Genomic DNA, 18796 nt, shown 5'->3' with positions numbered 1-18796 from the left:
ATAAAGGTTGGGGATTATCTCGCAGGACTTCTCCTGAAGGACTTTTTGCAACTAATTGGGATTCCTCTGTGAATGAACGTAATTCACAGCTGTTGCAATAAAAGAGGTTTTTGGGACTACTCATCTGTTTTAATGACTCAGGAAGCCTAGGTCACAACACTTCCTTACCCACCAACACCCCAAAACTCATGTGAATTTCTTTCCTTCTTACCCCTCCTTCAGGTTGATCGAGGCAGCGATCCATCTCCTCCAAGACGAAGACCAAGAAGTGCGTCATGAAGCTGCTTCCTTCGTCAGCTGTTTGGTGCAGACGCCGTCACCCATCCAGCAGGTTCAACCTCACCACAGTTGCCTTCAGCTCCAGAGCTCCAAGGCTCTGCTCAGCCTGCTGCAGTACCTGCTCGAAAATTTTGGGGACCATCCCTCAACATTTGCATCGTTGATGCACCTCCTCCCCATGGTAGACCTCAGTGAGACCTTGATGGAGCTGGAAAGCCAGGGGTAAGCAAAGAGAAGAATGTAAGCAACCAAAGCAGGGGCTCCTTTTTTGACTAAGTGTGATGGATACTTCCCCAACTTCAATTAGAAGCACTGGGATCTGTCAGACCCAACAACCTGCCAATGGTAGGTTCTTGGGTCAAGCTAGTTGAGTCATCTTTTCTTTTATGTACACTGAGATCTTTTCTTTTATGTACACCGAGATCTTTGCTTTTATATACACCGAGATCTTTGCTTTTATGTACACCGAGATCTTTGCTTTTATGTACACCGAGATCTTTGCTTTTATGTACACCGAGATCTTTGCTTTTGTGTACACCAAGATCTTTGCTTTTATGTACACCGAGATCTTTGCTTTTATGTACACTGAGAGCATATGCACCAAGACAAATTCTTTGTGTGTCCAATCACACTTGGCCAATAAAAAAATCTATTCTATTCTATCCTGTTCTATTTTATTCATTGAATCCTGGCTGATCCCTCTTCCCTGGGCTTTGGAGCAGTTCAAATTTCAGCTCAAACCTGATTCCATCACAATGCTTTCATTGGGAAGTTCTTAATTAGAGCGCTACACTCAAGCTTTCCTCCAATCCTGGTGCCCCCTTGAGATCATGCGAGATGATCAAAATCAAATTCTCTGAGGAATTATGGGAATTGAAGTCCCAACAGGCTCCAAGATGGGAGATATTGCTGGAGACATTCAACCTAGAAATAAGGAGAAATTTTCTGGCAGTGACAACAATCAACCAATGGAACAGAAGTTGCCTTCAGAAGTTGTGGGAGCTTCATCACTGGAGGCTTTCAAGAAGAGACTGGACTGCCATCTGTCAGAAATGGTGTAGGGTCTCCTGCTTGAGTGAGGGGTTGATGACCTACAAAGTCCCTTCCAACTCTGTTAATCTGTAATCTGATTAGATCAATTAATTCCTCATGAGATGCATTCAACTTCCTTCTCCTTTGCTTTGTTTGCCTCCTTATTAACCCATGTGGGCTGAGTTCACACAACACCTTAGACCTAAACTGCGGTTAATTGTTTATGGTCCAGATGTTGCACGGATGTTGTTTTTCTCTTTTCAGAGTGGTCAGCCTCTACAAGGAAGATGAACCCAATGTTTACACCGAACCAGCAGTCTTCTCTCAGATGTTATTACCTTTTCTACTCCAACTGGTGGAGAACGCGCCCACCTCTCAAAAACTTTGGGAGTCAATACAATCCTGGCTGGAAACCACCGTAGCTGGAACCATCTGTACCGTAGAATTCTGTAGACAGTGGTGGAGTCGAGGTGAGTTGGATAAGACAGAGGTGTTTTCAACCAGGAGATGGTGAGTTCTAGTCCCGCCTTAGGCACGAAACCTGGCTGGGTGACTTCAGGCCAATCACCAGGAGACAGTGAGTTCTAGTCTTGCCTTAGGTATGAAAGCCGGATGGGTGACTTCAGGCCAATCACCAGGAGACGGTGAGTTCTAATCCCACCTTAGGTATGAAAGCTGGATGGGTGACTTCAGGCCAATCACCAGGAGACGGTGAGTTCTAGTCCCGCCTTAGGCATGAAAGCTGACTGGGTGACTTCAGGCCAATCACCAGGAGACAGTGAGTTCTAGTCCCGCCTTAGGCATGAAAACTGGCTGGGTGACTTCAGGCCAATCACCAGGTGACGGTCAGTTCTAGTCTCGCCTTAGGCATGAAAGCTGGCTGGGTGACTGCAAGCCAATCACCAGGAGACAGTGAGTTCTAGTCCCGCCTTAGGCATGAAAGCTGGCTGGGTGACTTCAGGCCAATCACCAGGAGACAGTGAGTTCTAGTCCCGCCTTAGGCATGAAAGCTGGCTGGGTGACTTCAGGCCAATCACCAGGAGATGGTGAGTTCTAGTCCCGCCTTAGGCATGAAAGCTGACTGGGTGACTTCAGGCCAATCACCAGGAGACAGTGAGTTCTAGTCCCGCCTTAGGCATGAAAACTGGCTGGGTGACTTCAGGCCAATCACCAGGAGATGTTGAGTTCTAGTTCCACCTTAGGCATGAAAGCTGGCTGGGTGACTTCAGGTGAATCACCAGGAGACGAGTTCTAGTCCCTCCTTAGGCATGAAAGCTGCCTGTTCAGGCCAATCACTAGGAGACGGTGAGTTCTAGTCCTGCCTTAGGTATGAAACCTGGCATGAAGATTTTGGGCCAGTCCCTCTCTTTCACCTCATAGGATTGTTGTTGTGGGGAAAACAAGACGAAGGTATTGGTCACATTCACCACCTTATTTATAAAAATAATAAAGGCATAAATAAAACTTTAAAAAAAAGAGGGTGTCCTGGTTATCAGACCAAGATTTAGTATGTTGGGCAAACAACACAACCAGGGGCCTTGAACTGACCCAGTTATACATGGTGTGCAAGGGGGTGAAATCCTCTGAAGTCTGCGATCGGTTCTGTGAGTCTGCTACTGAGCGCGTGTTTCGCAGGCGTACTTGCGCAGCGCTAAACACAGAACATGTTGAAGCCTTCCGAGTCTGCAAAGGTAAGTATTACAGCAAGGGTGGGGGAATCTGCTGTGCCACACGATTTAGATTAGCTAGAAAGCAAGAAATTCGACGATTCTAGCTAATACAAATCACGCGTCACAGCTGATCGTCGCCAAGCTGATCGTCGGAAATACCGGTTCGCTTGAACCAGCAGCATTTTTTTTTTTACTACCGGTTCGTTTGAACTGGTCCGAACCGGTGGTATTTCACCCCTGGTGTTGCAAATACTATGTCCATATGGTGGCCTCTCTGTTCACCTAAACTCAAACCTCTGGATTACTGGCTTGCTCCATCTGAAGCCGGAGACAAATTCCTTGGGTGTGTCCAATCACACTTGGCCAATAAAAGAAATCCTGTCCTATTTGTGTGTTTCAGAGGACATCCCTTGCCTGCAGCTTAAAGCTTTGTCGTGTCCTCACATACATTCTGCTATCACGGCACTGTTGGTTAAAGCCGTCCTTGTGGACCATGTTCTGAAGATCTTGGAAACCCAGAACCAGCTCAACTGCACCCCAGGAATTACAGTCTCTTTCCAGGAGCTGAGCTGCGCCATCCATTCCTTGAAGGACCTGCTCCATCAGCGTGGAATAGCTGTTACGGTTGAGATGGAAAAACAGCAAGCAGGACTACAGGAAACTAGTTAAACATCAAGGACTTTTAATAAAAGTTTTTATTTTTATTTTGGGTAGCTCCCAAAAATCAATCCATTCCTTACAGGAATAACAGAATAACAAGAGTTGGAAGGGACCTTGGAGGTCTTCTAGTCCAACCACCTGCTCAGGCAGGCACAGTGGTTAGCATGCAGTATTGCAGGATAATTCTGTTGACTGCCAACTGCCGCCAGTTCAGCAGTTCGATCCTGACTGACTCAAGGTTGACTCAGCTTTCCATCCTTCCGAGGTGGGTAAAATGAGGACCCAGATTGTTGTGTGGGCAAGAGGCTGACTGTGTAAACTGCTTAGAGAGGGTTGTAAAGCACTGAGAAGCGGTATATAAATCTGCTGTTTCTATTGCTATTGACTCAGCCTTCCATCCTTCCGAGTTCGGTAAAATGAGGAGCCAGATTGTTGGAGGCAAGGTGCTGACTCTACAATATGCAATATGCCGACTCTGTAAACCGTTTAGAGAGGGCTGTAAAGCACTGTGAAGCGGAATATAAAGTCCCAAGTGCTATTTCTATTCCTGACAAATGGAACTTACAACATTTCATGACCATTCAAAATGAGGACAGCCCTGGAAAAGTGGCCTTGCGGCCGGTCCTTGCCGTTATGACCATGTCTCTTGTCAAGTCGCATGAATTAATATTTGAATGCTTGGCAACCAATATATATATTTATGATGGACGCAGCATCTTGGGCTCATGCGACCACCATCTGCAATCTTCCCAGGGGGTTTCGAGAAACAAAGTTAATGGAGGGTTTTTGTTTAATGACCACAACAAGGAAGATTGCAAAATCAGGAATGACTCACTCCTTGAGGGGCGGGGGCAGGGGGGAGAGTTCTTTGCTAGAAACCTTACTGTGAATGAAATAAATAACAAAAAGTTAGACTAGGAACAAATAAACCCCACTTTAAAACCTGCTGGGGAGTCAACAGCGTCTTGATTAATTTTCTTTTTGCTCTTAGTTCGTGTTCTCTTGCTGAGATGATTGATTTCAAGGAGATAATAGCTTCATTTTTAAACTGGCTTTTGTTATTGCAGACCGAGGAGGTTGATTATTATTATTTTTTTTAGGGCAGGGGTCTCCAAGCTTGACAACTTTTAAGACTTGCGGACTTCAACTCCCAGAATTCCTCAGCCAGCTTTGGTATTCTGGGAGTTGAAGTCCACAAGTCTTAAAGTTGCCAAGGTTGGAGACCCCTGTTTTAAGGGATGCATATAAAATAAATCACAGAACCCAATCCTCCATAATTCAGAAAAACTAGTTCTTACGATGCATCTAGCCCTGGGATGGCGAACCTATGGCGCGCATGCCAAAGTTGGCATGCTGAACCCTCTCTGTGGGCACACGCGCCAACTAGCTGGTCTTTATGGGCGCTGGAGCACCAAAAAACAGCCTGAAAATGACCCTAAACCAGCTGAAAAAACGGCCCAAAACACAGCCCAAAAATGCCCAAAAAACAGCCAAAAAATGCCCAAAAAACAGGCACGCGCGCACCGGCCAGCTGGTTTTTGGGTTTCTGTATGCATGCACATTCCAATTTGGGCAGTCGGTGCCTTAAAGTTTCGCCATCGCTCATCTAGCCTCTTTTTTAAAAATATCCAGATATGGAAGAACTTCCTTTTTTCCAACCCATCATACAAAAGAAATTAAAATAATAAATTATATTGTTAGATTGTTAATCTAAGTTGGAATTAGGAAATGTAAATTATTGGATTGGTAAATAGAATGTAAATATAAGTATGTATAAGATTGAGTAAAAAAAAAGAACGGAGAATATATACCGTTGCCGATACGACGAGCTGTAAAATATGTAACGCTATGTTTGTGATGTGTTTTTAATCTGTTTTTGTTTTTTTTGTGTTGTGTTTTTTCTTCATTTTGTTTTTAAGGGTGAAAAGCTTAATGATTTTTTTTTTTTAAAAAAGGAAGAGCTTCCACCTGCTGCTGAAGCAGGAACCATTTCAGGCAGGTGGCTTTTGTATGTGCGTCATCACTGGAGGTTTTTAAAGAAAAGACTGCTTTTCTTAAAAAACCTCCAGATGGAGCATCCAGAACTTCTGGAGGCAAGTCGTTCCACCGATTAATTGTTCTCACTGTCAGGAAATTTCTCCTTAGTTCTAAGTTGCTTCTCTCCTTGGTTAGTTAGTTTCCACGCGTTGCTTCTTGTCCTGCCTTCAGGTGCTTTGGAGAATAGCTTGACTCCCTCTTCTTTGTGGCAGCCCCTGAGATATTGGAAGACTGCTATCATGTCTCCCTTAGTCCTTCTTTTCATTAAACTAGACATACCCAGTTCCTGCAACCGTTCATGTTTTTGTCTTCAGGCCTTTAATTGTCTTAGTTGCTCTTCTTTGCACTTTTTCCTCTATAGATAGTCCTCGATTTAGCGACCACAATAGACTCAGCCTTCCATCCTTCTGAGGTTGGTAAAATGAGAACCCAGATTGTTCAAATCAACTTAGAATGTAGAACTTAGAATAACAAGAGTTGGAAGGGACCTTGGAGGTCTTCTAAGACCCTCTGCTTAAGCAGGAAACCCCACACCACTTCAGACAAATGGTTATCCAATCTCTTCTTAAAAACTTCCAGTGTTGGAGTATTTACAACTTCTGGAGGCAAGTTGTTCCACTGATTAATTGTTCTGTCAGGAAATTCCTCCTTACAGTAGTGGCGAAAATTGTGGAAACCTTTTGGGAAAAGTGTATTTTTTAGGTTTGATTGCTAATAACACCACTTTTTTGGAGGAGTTTCAAGATAATCTTGTTCCACTGCTGGAATGACCTGGGAATAGCCCAGACCTTCACCCAATTGAAAATCTAGGGAGCCGACTAAAGAAACTTGTTAGTCAGAAGCGACCCAGCAATAAAACCCAGTTAATCGAAGCCATCATTCAATCTTGGTTTCACATTATAACAGCTGCAGAACTAAGACTTGGTTCACTCCAAGGGAAGATGTTGTAAGGCCGTCTTTCATGCTAAAGGTTACCCAACTAAGTATTAACTGACATGGTGATCATTTTTGCATAGCTCGTTTTTTCTATGGTGATAATTTTTGTGTATCTTATTTTTTCTACGTTTCACTTTTCTTCTTTATACTGTAACTGCTTTTCTAATAGCAAATCCTTCATAAATGTTATTGTATGTATATTCTTGATTAAGTTATCTTTCCATTGATATATAATTTTATGGTATTACTCCAAAAAAAGCTAGTTTTAGAAAATACACTTTTCCCAAAAGGTTTCCATTATTTTGGCCACTACTGTAGTTCTAGGTTGCTTCTTTCCCGGATTAGTTTCCACCTGTTGCTTCTTGTCCTGCCTTCAGGTGCTTTGGAGAATAGCTTGACTCCCTCTTCTTTGGGGCAGCCCCTGAGATATTGGAAGACTGCTATCAAATCTCTCCTAGTCCTTCTTTTCATCATACCCGATTCCAGCAATCGTTCTTCATATGTTTTAGCCTCCAGCTCCCTCATCATCTTTGTCACTCAGCGTTGTTTAAATGAAACCAAGAGACAAGTGACTTAACAAGCAGGCAACATTGGTTTTATTGTCAGCATCCATGCCGGAGAGCTGAGGAATTCCAAAAACCAGACTACTCTTGGGGCCAGGGCGTAACAGCGAGACATTTAAAACATTTAATTTATATTTTCCATCGAAGAAAAACGCCGGATCCTGTAAAAATACAAGCAACAACCCCCCTACATCCTGGCCACCTCTGCGTTAACTTTTAGCACATAGATCTGGGGTGTTGCCACATCCTGGGCAATTTTAAGGCTAGTGGACTTCAACTCCCAGAATTCCCCAGTCAGCGTGGGGGATGAGGTCCACAGGTCTTAAAAAGGTCACCAAAAGTGGAGACCCCTGATATAGATAGCATAAGAAGGAATCTCGAGAATCAACAGCTCGCAGGGAGAGAAATCCATCTATATCGACATTCAGAAAGGAGAAAGGGAGAAATCGTTATCGCCTCCATCTGGACCTTAAGTTCTCCCTTCCTGCTGCTACCACCGGGTGTCTCTGGACCGAAATTCTTCTGGGCCAGCTGTTGCCCAACAGCAGCAGCCAACCAGAGGTGCCTGGACCTCTGTCCCTCCGCCAACCCCTTTTACCACAAAGCGCGGGTTTGTTATTTTGCAGGTTAAATTTGGAAAACGGGGGGAGCAGGCAGGAGAGGAGTAAGACCAGGGGTGGGCTGCTAGGGGTTCGGGAGAACCTCTAGCTAAGATTCTGTGCAGTTCGGAGAACCCCCCAATCCCACTCCTGGCTGGCCCTGCCCACTCCTCCCCTCCCCGGAGTCCCCACGCAGCCCGTTTTGGATGTAGGTAAGTGCAGAGTGTGTGCGGAGGCTCGGGGAGGGCGAAAAACGGGCAGACCAGAAGTTCGGGAAGGCCAGAAAGAGGCCTGTTTCTGGCCTCCAGAGTCTGGGGAGGCTGTTTTCGCCCTTCCGGAGGAAAGCCTCCGGAGCCCGGGGAGAGCAAAAACGCCGCCCCCCCAGCTGTGGTGCAGGAGGCCAACTAGGCCACGCCCACCCAGCAACCAGGCAGAGAACCCCTTGCTCAAATTTTAGAAGCCCACCCCTGAGTACTACCATCCCCGAGAATGAGAGAGAGACGCACGATACAAAACCTTTGGCACTGATTAGTGGAAATGTCCCCGACTTGGCACCAGGGCAGAGAGACAAAGGGGCTGCCGTCCCCCTTTCTTAATACAGTACAAGAATCGGTCAATGAGTGTCGCCTTTGCCAGTTCCTGGTTCAAGGACTTCTGGTTCTTCTCAAACTAAGGCAGTGTCTAAGGAGAACAAAGACCCTTTGAAAAGGATGAATGGGGAAGGGTCTTCTCTCCATCAGATGTCCCCAAGGAGCATGGTCTGAAAGAAGGATCATGTCGACGGCTCCCAGACTACGGAATGAGTTTCAACGGGACACCGTAAGGCAGGTTCTGTCCAACCAACGTGAAGGTTGGAACATCCCTATTGGTTCCAGATAGAGACCAAGGGGAAAAAAGAAGTCCCCAATATATATATATATTTATATTTAAAAATAAAAATACATTCATCTGAACATAAAACCCAAAATGAAAAGCACAAAGGTAGGGAGGCACATAAAATTCAAAGCTTGGGGAAGAAGACCGCGATTTCCAGAGGAGCTGATTTAGCGGGGAAATCCTCCGTGGATTGCCACCAGTTCGCTACCTGTGCCTGCGCAGTTCATGCCAAACGCAGCTGCTTCGTGCGGAAAAAGATGACTTCACTAGGTAAGTAGAACGCATGGGGGAGGGGGAAACAGCTGCGCTGCGCGATTTAGCTTCACTAGAAAGCAGGATTTCCTGCGAATATAAACTGCGTGGCACAGCTGATCATTGGAAATACTGGTTCGGATGAACCGGTAGCTTTTTTTAAACTACCGGTTTGCCCAAACTGGTATGTTTTTAACTACCAGTTCGACTGAACCGGTAGTTGTTGTTTTTTTTACTACCGGTTCGCCTGAACAGGAGCGAACCGGTAGCATTTCACCCCTGAGCTGATCCTACTTACCAACGCTTATAGCATCTCCATCGTAGAAGATCAGTGGTCACTACTATTTCTCTAGGGAGAAGATACACAAAGTCCCTCCTGGATTCCCTGCATTAGGGCGATGTGAATATGTCTAGAAGGCCTACGTGGAGAATGTTTCTCTTGCTCTGGAGAGACCTGTCTATGCCAGAAGCCTAGGATGTCCCAGCAGCTCAGAAGGGATGGACTTCATCATATGAAGAACTGCAAGTTGCCAAAAGAAAACTATGGAAGGAATGAATTTTTGGAATGTATTCAGAGTTTTGGTTACTGCTTCCAGAAGTGAATGAATGCCAGTTTTCCACCAGAGTAGTGGGTTCCAAAGAAAGATATGGACCATATCTCCTTTGGGTGGAGATATTTTTAATGGAGTCTTCTGTTAAGTTTTGGGATTTGTCTTTCCTAACCTAATGCCCTGAAAGAGTGTTGGACCACAAAACCCAGATATCCTAACTCAGGGGTCTCCAACTTTGGCAACTTTTAAGACTTGCGGACTTCCAAGTCCCAGAATTCCTCAGCCAGCTTTGCTTTGTTGGCTGAGGAATTCTGGGAGTTGAAGTCCAGAAGTCTGAAAAGTTGCCAAGGTTGGAGACCCCTGTCCTAAAAGATCCAGCCATTGGTCCTACGGACCTGGGAAGCAACAGGTTGGGGAAAATTCTTCAGACCCCCCCCCCTTATGTATCACCTTAAAACTGCTTGAAATCCCTTTTCTTATTGAAGATCTCCTTGCGTTTCCATCTCTTATCTTTCCAAAGTGCTCTTTGGTGGCAAAAATATCAAATAAAAATGGCACTAGAAAAGCAAATCGGCCCCTACAAACACACACACACACACACACACCCATCCCAGCTATCTGCACCATCCTCAATCTGGGTTTTTTTGGGGGGGGGGAAGGAAGGGCGTGTCTAGAACTTGTCTTCCATGAGTGAACAAGTGAGAAAGCCAATGAGAATGTGTATTGTCAAGAGCACCAAAGAAAACCACTCGACCCGCCCCCACCCACTGGTCATTCGTTGACCCTCCACCGGAAGAAAACTATTTGATGATGACCCATGAATTCATTTCCGTGACCCGTTCGTGATGACCCTCCTCCAGTGGTCTCGCGTCATTAAGGTGAAACCTTACAGAGAGAAGGATCCATCCATCCATCCGCAGTCCGTTCTGATAAATAAGTACCACGAAAGGTGACAAGTGATTGGGGTGGGGGGGAGACTGGAATCGGGTCCTCTGGCCAAGAGGCACCGCTCCCAGTGAGAAGAAAAAAAAAAAGAATGAAGAAGCACACACCACCCTTCCAAATGTCTTCTGCAGTTGGTCGCCCCTTTGTCCCAGCTGTTGCCTGATGCGGGTGGGGGCGGATGACCCACCCAGCTCACTTGCTGCAACCCTCTCAATCCGTTTTCCATACTTTGTTGAGTGCTTTGACCACTTCATCGTAGATGATGAACACAATGGCTACGTCTAAGCAGACCCTTCCCAAGCGAGGAATGGTGCCCTTGTAAAACCTAGAAAGGAAGAATAAAACAGAACAGAATAACACGAGTTGGAAGGGACCTTGGAGGTCTTCTTGTCCAGGGGTCGGCAACCTGTGGCTCCAGAGCCGCATGCGGCTCTTGGGGCCCTCTGATGTGTCGTGTCCCACTCCTCCGCTGACAGCCGGGTCAGGGAAATCCGAATCAGGCGTGCCTCTGCAGCTCTGCCAAAGTCCTAGCAAAGTCCTCAGGGCAGGCAGGAGACCAGAAAGTGACTTCAGCAAGATATGTTTAGACTTTGCCTGACTCAGAGAATGCCAGAAAGCAGGTCCTTTATATAGGCCATGGGGTGTGGCTCCATGACTCAGCACTTATCCAGGCCTGCCCCTCCCTTCCTTCTGTTGCCTCCGTCTATCAAGTCTTCTGATGAGAGGGTCACTCCAGTCTGCAGCTGTTGGCAATTGACCTCCCTCAGGCTCACATGCTGTGGAGGAGGGGGAGGGGTCTAGTTGCTCCGTTTGCCTGGGCATGGAGCCAGAGCTGGGGGCTGGAGATACTTCCTCCTCTTCAGCCTGTCTGGGCATGGAGCCAGGGCTGGGGCCAGGAGGCATACTAGGACATTCCTCCGTGTTTGGAAGCAGATAAGAAGGCCCCGGCTGTGGTGAGATCGGATGAGACACAACATGATGTGGCTCCCTGTCAGGTGATCCCACCACTGGCTGGACCTCCCTTCCCAGTCACTCCTCGCCTGGCCCGAGAAGGTAAGAGGCAACGGTGGGAGATCGAGAAGCAGCCAGGGCAGAGAGATACAGAGGGGGTGGGGGGGAGAGACACACATAGAGAAATACACAGAGGGAGAGGGAAAGGAGGGGGGAAAGAGGGAGGGAAGAGAGATATATGTCAAAAGGATTTTGTGGTTCCCGGTGTTTCTTAACAACTGGTTCTCTGCCCTAATGACCGGCTGGGTAGGCGTGGCTAGGGAGGTGTCATGTGACTAGTGGAAGTGAGTGACATCGAGTTGGCCACACCCACCTAGGTTTTCTGACTCCCAGTGTTTTCTTTTCTGTGGGAAACGGGTCCAAATGGCTCTTTTGAGTGTTTAAGGTTGCAGTCCCCTGTTTTAGTCCAACTCGTTGCTTAGGCAGGAAACCCTACACCACTTCAGACAAATGGTTGTCCAACATCTCCTTAAAAACTTCCAGTGTTGGAGCATTCACAACTTCTGGAAGTTTTTACGAAGATGCTGGATAACCGTTTGTCTGAAGAGGAACCGGAGATGTATCCACTATGAACCCAAGAAGAGTCAAGTGGATTGTGGGTTGCCCACACCTCTTGTGGGTGTGTGTGTGTGTAAGCCTCCCCGTGCAACCCACCACCCTTGTTATCTTTCAAAGCCATGCCAAACTCACGCCAGAGGTCCTTCGTATTTCATAATCTGGTAGGCGCAATTGAAGGTGCTCTTGTACTTGTGCGCTTCAAGGCCCTATGAAGAGAAAGATGGGAGAAGAAAAGGGAGCTTGGATTAGCAATGGTGAGAAAACGTTGGGCATGGCACAATTCAACGGCTTGCCTCACTTGGGGCTCAAGCTGGAATATCCATTTCACTTCTGCTTCTGGTCTAAACTCAATGAGAAACCTAACTGAATGTCCCTTCCGTTTGTTGACGGCATTCCCAATGTATCCTATTCTATCCTATTCTATCCTATTCTATCCTATTCTATTCTATTCTATTCCATTCCATTCCATTTCTATTCTATTCATATTCTATTCTTCCTTCTTTCCTCCTCCTCCACCTATTCTACTCTACTCTATTCATATTCAATTCTATTCTTCTTCCTTCTTCCTCCTCTTCCTCCCCATTCTACTCTATTCTTCCTTACTTCCTCCTCCTCCTCCATTCTGTTCTATTCTATTCTATTCTATTCTATTCTATTCTATTCTATTCTATTCTATTCTATTCTATTCTATTCTATTCTATTCTATTCTTCCTCATCCCATCCCATCCCATCCCATCCCAATTCTAGGACACTGATATTGTCACTTGTCAGATGAGCAGAAGGAGTAAGAGGCACAAGAGCATTCTTCTCTTCATTTGACAAGTGACAATATCAGTGTCTTTATGCACACACCCAACACAAAGACTAATTCTACTTTATTGTAAGACTATATTAACAGAATCTTGCAAGTCTGAAAGTACAAATCTCCCACTGCCACTTTTTACAGCCTGAGAAGAATCAGAATCAGAATAAGAGCTGGAAGGGACCTTGGAGGTCTTCTAGTCCAGCCCCCTGCTCAAGCAGGAGATCCTAGGAAGCTAGGAAGAAACTATGGAGTCCCATCTCAGCTTCTTAAAAGGTAAAGGTTCCCCTCGCACATATGTGCTACTCGTTCCCTAGGGGGTGGTGCTGATCTCCGTTTCAAAGCCAAAGAGCCAGTGCTGTCCGAAGACGTCTCCGTGGTCATGTGGCCGGTATGACTCAAGGCCAAAGGCGCATGGAACGCTGTTCCCACCAAAGGTGGTCTCTATTTTTCTACTTGCATTTTTTACCTGCTTTCGAACTGCTAGGTTGGCAGAAGCTGGGACAAGTAATGGGAGCTCATCCCGTTACCCAGAGCTAGGGATTCGAACCGCTGAACTGCTGACCTTTCAATCGACAAGCTCAGCGTTAGAGGCTTTAGAGGCTCTCTAATTCATGTACTCCTAACTAGGCAAAAGGCCTTACGTCTGCAGAAAAACAGTTTAGCTAATCCAAGAGATGTCTGGAGTTTGACCTTCTCATTGTTGGATCTAGGGAAAGGCCCGTCGAGGTCAAAGATCAACCCTCTGCAAAGAATTTCTGCAAAGGCAGCTCGGTCCTAAAACTCACAGCTATGGGCTACACAGATTTGGGGATCCATAGCTAAGAGTTGCTAAAACCCCATCCTAACTGCATTCTCGTTGATTAATTTTTATTAAGCAGGTTTTTTCCCCATTTTATATCACAATTTTCATCATCCTTGCAATACTTCAATATCGGTATATATCCGGTATAAATACATTTCCCCCCTATATCTATGTAGTTACATACATGTGGTTCCCTTATATATACTAATATACTAATATGTTCATTTATATACAGTACATAGTTATTACTCTAAGTATTTTATAACATTTAGCATTTTATATCACATCTTATCCTACTATAATACTGCATGTTCTTCGTTTATCTTTATCTCTATACTTTTACTATTTTCTAGCTCCTTAATCCTCTGTCTTGGTTAATTTCCTAATCTTTACATCTATTGTCTAACCAGTTATACCACAGACTCCATATCAAACAGTATTCCGTTTGTCCTCTTATCTTTTATTTCCATTAATTTATCCATCTTGGCACACTTCAACACTTTCTTGATCACACTTTCCTCTGATGGTATGTTTCTATTTCTCCAATTTTGTGCATAGACTATCCTGGCCACAGTTATTACGTGTAGTATTAGATATTGAGGGTTTTTTTGTCATAGTTTCCTGTAAGTTTGCCTAATAGGAATAGCTCTGGCTTTAGCTCTATTCGTTGTTTAGTTGTTTCCTCTAACTACATTCTTATTCTTATCCAGTATTTTTTTTGCTGCTGCACACGTCCACCACATGTGGTAGTAGGTTCCTACCTGCATTCTCGTCTTCACAACATCTAGCGGGGTGTTACCGAAGACGCTGGCAGCTCCGGCGAGCGCCCCGAATAATCCCGTCACAAGTGGGTTAATCTCTTTGCTAGGATTGTCCCCTGAAAGGACACAAACATGGATAAGAAGGAAGGAAGGAAGGAAGGAAGAAAGGAGAGGGAGGGAGAAGGAGAGAAAAAGAGAGAGAAAAAGGAAGGAAGAGAGAGAGAGAGAATGGAAGGGAGGGAGAGAGAAGGAGAGAGAGAAAGAAAGGAAGGCAAGAAAGGAAGGAAGGAAAGAAGGAAGGAAAAGGAAAAAGAAAGGGAGGGAGGGAAGGAAAGAAGGAAGGAAGGAAGGAAGGAAGGAAAAGAGAGAAAGAAAGAAAGGGAGGGAGAGAGGGATAAGGAGAGAGAGAGAAAAGGAAGGAAGAGAGAGAAAGAGAATGGAAGGGAAGGAGAGAGAAGGAAAGAGAAGGAGAGAGAAAGAAAGGAAGGCAAGAAAGGAAGGAAGGAAGGAAGGGAAGGAAGGAAGGGGAGAGAGGAAGGAAGGAAGGGAGGAAGGGAAAGAGAAAGAAAGAAAGGGAGGGAGGGAGAAGGAGAGAGAAAGAGAGAGAAAACGGAAGGAAGGAAGAGAGAGAGAATGGAAGGGAGGGAGAGAGGAAGGAAGGAAGGAAGAGAAAGAAAGAAAGGGAGGGAGGGAGGGAGGGAGAAGGAAAGAGAAAGGAAGGAAGGAAGACAAAGAGAGGAAGGGAGGGAGGGAGGGAGAGGTATTCCTTCAATGAACAAATCTGGTTTCTTTCATTACATTGTATTTCCGCTGATTTAAGGTTGTCCATCTTCTCAAATAGAACAGAGAAGAAACACAACCCAATGAGCTACCTGTACAGGTAGTCCTCGATTTACAACAGCTTATTTAATGACCGTTCAAAGAGTGGCCTAGAGGTGGAGCTCTCGCATCACAATCAGGAGGCTGTGAGTTCGATCCTAGGTAGGGGCAGATATTTCTCTCTCTGGGCACCATGAGAATATATCTGCTGAACAAAACTCCGCACTGGCGACAGGAAAGGCATCCGGCCAGTAAACACTCAGCTCCATTCAGACTCCACCCCGCAAGGGATTATGGGGTTCGTTAAAAGAAGGTGATGATTTAATGACCATTCAAAGTTACAACAGCTTAGAGGAGAAAAGCTGTTGTTGACTTTTAGGAATATCAGCAAAAGGAACATCCAAAGTCCTGCTTGGGTGTGTTGTAATCATGGCTTGGTTCCAGAAACCGTTTTCCGAGGTTAAAATTGTGTATTATTCAGGACATAAGAGGGCAAATTGGAAGGCTATCAGGGGAAAAAGGGACAGAAATTGAGTTTTAAAAGAGGGACGTAACTTACCTTTGTACCAGTTCCTAAGAGCCGTCATGACGAAGAAGCGGATGGCTTGGTTAGATCCTTGTTTGAGGACCGTGGCGGTTAAACCTTGATAGGTTCCTTTCAACCCTACAAGACAAGAGACGGGGGAAGGCAAGAGATGGCAGAAGAGTTAAAGAAAGTCCGGCATTGTTAAAATGAAATTATTTCCTGGTCAAAAAAACACAAGACAGAAAAAAGAAGATAAGACGCTGTCGCGATAACCAACCATCCCCGTTTCTCACCTTGTTCCCGAACGATCTCCCGCACGCCGTGAAAAAAACCCCGGTATTTTGGATTGGGAGAACATTGGTCGTGGATGAACTTCACCTGCAGAAGAAGGGCAGCAGAGAAGACAACAGTTAAGTGTGACTCCAGAGAAGGATGTTAGATGGTTCTTGGCCAGGGGTCTTAAACACCCAGAGCCATTTGGACCCGTTTCCCACAGAAAAGAAAATACCGGGAGCCACAAAACCCTTTCCCGTGCTTGACTATTTCTTGAGCGGCCACAAAACTAGCATATGTAGTTGAATTAAACATTGTTTTCTTCTGGAACTTTTCTTTTCTTGGATTTATCCATGGTTGGCCTACCGGGAGTTGAAAAACGCAATAAATTGTATGCCGGCAGTTGTCACACATTGGTGGTTGTGACTCATATTTTGAGCGACAGGGAGCCGCAACAGAGGGATGAAAGAGCCACATGCGGCTCCAGAGCCCCAGATTGCTGACCCCTGTTCCCGACGCTCCAGATTTGAAAATAAGGTTCTTCTCAAGGAACAAGGATTCCACAAATACGTGTCCTCTTTCTTTTCAAGGTTGTTTTTTTTTTACCTTGATGGTTTCCATGGGGCAGACCACGACCACGGCTTCAGCCACGCCGGCCCCCAAACCGGCAAGAAGGCCCCGCGTGCTGTCCAGCTTTCCATCGGCATCTCTCATGTGGTTGCTCAGGAACTCAAACATGCCAAACCTGTGTAAGGGGGAAAAGAGGAGGCTGGTGGGCCCAAGGTAGAACGATGAAGATCCCCTACTAAAAGAACACCGTTGCACACCGTGCAGTTATCATTCCGCCAATAGAGAGAGAACTTCCTCGTTTTCATTCATTCATTCTCTATTCTATTCTATTCTATTCTATTCTATTCTATTCATTCTCTACTCTACTCTACTCTACTCTATTCTTATTTACTCTACTCTACTCTACTCTACTCTACTCTACTCTGCTGAGTACATAGACTGTTGTGTCTCGTCCGCTTTCATCACAGCCGGGGCCTTCTTATCTGCTTCCGAACACGGAGGAATGTCCTAGTATGCCTCCCGGCCCCAGCCCTGGCTCCATGCCCAGACAGGCTGAGGAGGAAGAAGTACCTCCAGCCCCCAGCTCTGGCTCCATGCCCAGGCAAACGGAGCAACTAGAACCCTCCCTCCCCACAGCATGAGCCTGAGGAAGGTCAATTACCAACAGCTGCAGACTGGAGTGACCCTCGCTTCAGAAGAATTGATAGGCGGCGGCGACAGAAGGAAGGGAGGGGCAGGCCTGGATAAGTGCTGAGTCATGGAGCCACACCCCATGGCCTATATAAAGGATCTGCTTTCTGGCATTCTCTGAGTCAGGCAAAGTCTAAACATATCTTGCTGAAGTCACTTTCTGGTCTCCTGCCTGCCTTGAGAACTTTGCTAGGACTTTGGCAGAGCTGCAGAGGCACGCCTGATTCGGATTTCCCTGACCCGGCCGTCAGCGGAGGAGTGGGACACGACAATAGACCAATACCCATCCTCCCCATCTCCCCTTCCCCACTGGAGCCAAATTCTGTCCCCCGCCCCCCAAAAATCTGGGGGATGAATTGCTCTACTTGAGAATATGGGGAACAATTTCTCTCCCATCCCCAACTACAATCTGGGGCCAAATTCTGACTCTTTTCTAAAAACCTGAAATTTGGGGACCAAATCCCCCCCCTCTCCATTTGAGAATGCAGGCCTGAAATCCAACCCCCCACCCCATCCCCAAGCCAAATATTTCTAAATATTCCTGACTTATCTCCCGCTCTCTTCCCTCCTGACTTTATTCAAATAAATCCTCATTACACAACCAGGTTGTCCCTTCTCCAGCACCCCCCTGCCTCCCATCGCTAGGTACACGCACAGAAAATCTGGCGTGTTTGAACTTTGAACAGGGAATGGGGTAAAAGAGACAGGTAAGTCACAAAGTGCAGGTAAAAGCTATTATTTGTTCCCTCTAAGGGGAAAATAAAAAGAATGAAAACAGCGACTGCTGGGTTTTTTTAAGAGGAATAATTTTATTAATAATTTTATTCAAAATTTTTAAATTCTCAGCTTATTGAATTTAGATTTTTAATGGTTATTGTATTTTAAACTGAGTCTTTGGAGAAGGGCGGTATAAAAATACAAATAATCAATCAATCAAGATTCAAAGGACCACCCCCAACTTGGGTCTGTTCCACCTTGGCCATTCCAATCATTGCAGATCGCCGAGCAAAGCTAAGATTGGCTTAAACCTGGTTTGTTGAATTCAACCACAGCTGGATAACCTAGATAACCCACAAATCAAACCTTTGTGAGGATTATAGCCCAGCATAAAACAGACTAAGCTATCAATCTCTGCTTAGGTCATCACCCTAGGCCAAATTAAGCAATAAATCAATGAATTCCTTTATCCAGGCAGAGACCAGCAAATCGTAAACGGAATTAAAGGCATCGAATAAAACCAATTAAGGGATATTGAGTGCCCCAAAATGTTTATGATCCAGGAAACATAATAAGAATAACATTCCTTTAAATTACAAAACTCTCAGCTAAAATATGCAATACAGGTGGTCCTTGACTTATGGCCACAATGGAGCCCAAAATTTCTGTTCTTCAGTGAGACATTTGTGAAGTGAGTTTTGCCCCATTTTACGCCATTTCTTGCCACGGGTGTTAAGTGAATCACTGTAGTTGTTAAGTGAGCAACCTGGTTGTTAAGTAAATCTGGCTTCCCCATTGATTTTGCTTGTCAGAAGGTCGCAAAAGGGGATCACGTGACCCTGGGACACTACAACCGTCATAATT

At 45.5% G+C, this 18796-nt stretch overlaps 2 protein-coding genes across 3 annotated transcripts in view; one reads left to right on the top strand and one right to left on the bottom strand.

The window, feature by feature from the left end:
* Positions 1-5544, top strand: part of LOC131185770 (thyroid adenoma-associated protein homolog) — a 50633-nt gene extending 45089 nt beyond the window's left edge. For both annotated transcript variants that reach the window (XM_058158615.1, XM_058158614.1), the window contains exons 29-31: positions 223-501; positions 1576-1781; positions 3382-5544. In XM_058158615.1, the coding sequence (XP_058014598.1) occupies positions 223-501; positions 1576-1781; positions 3382-3650 (754 nt within the window). In that variant the 3' untranslated portion in view covers positions 3651-5544. The remainder of the gene's footprint in view (positions 1-222; positions 502-1575; positions 1782-3381) is intronic.
* A 3139-nt stretch (positions 5545-8683) lies between these two features.
* SLC25A1 (solute carrier family 25 member 1) overlaps positions 8684-18796 on the bottom strand; it is a 33443-nt gene continuing 23330 nt past the window's right edge. Inside the window, exons 4-9 of the mRNA XM_058158480.1 lie at positions 16562-16700; positions 15976-16060; positions 15716-15820; positions 14338-14453; positions 12102-12175; positions 8684-10725 (exon numbers count right to left, since the gene is read on the bottom strand). Of these exons, the coding sequence (XP_058014463.1) occupies positions 10611-10725; positions 12102-12175; positions 14338-14453; positions 15716-15820; positions 15976-16060; positions 16562-16700 (634 nt within the window). The 3' untranslated portion in view covers positions 8684-10610. The remainder of the gene's footprint in view (positions 10726-12101; positions 12176-14337; positions 14454-15715; positions 15821-15975; positions 16061-16561; positions 16701-18796) is intronic.

The sequence above is a fragment of the Ahaetulla prasina genome, chromosome 15, assembly GCF_028640845.1.
Source record: "Ahaetulla prasina isolate Xishuangbanna chromosome 15, ASM2864084v1, whole genome shotgun sequence".
In the NCBI taxonomy this organism is placed as follows: domain Eukaryota; kingdom Metazoa; phylum Chordata; class Lepidosauria; order Squamata; family Colubridae; genus Ahaetulla; species Ahaetulla prasina.
This window is presented reverse-complemented; position numbering and strand designations above follow the sequence as displayed.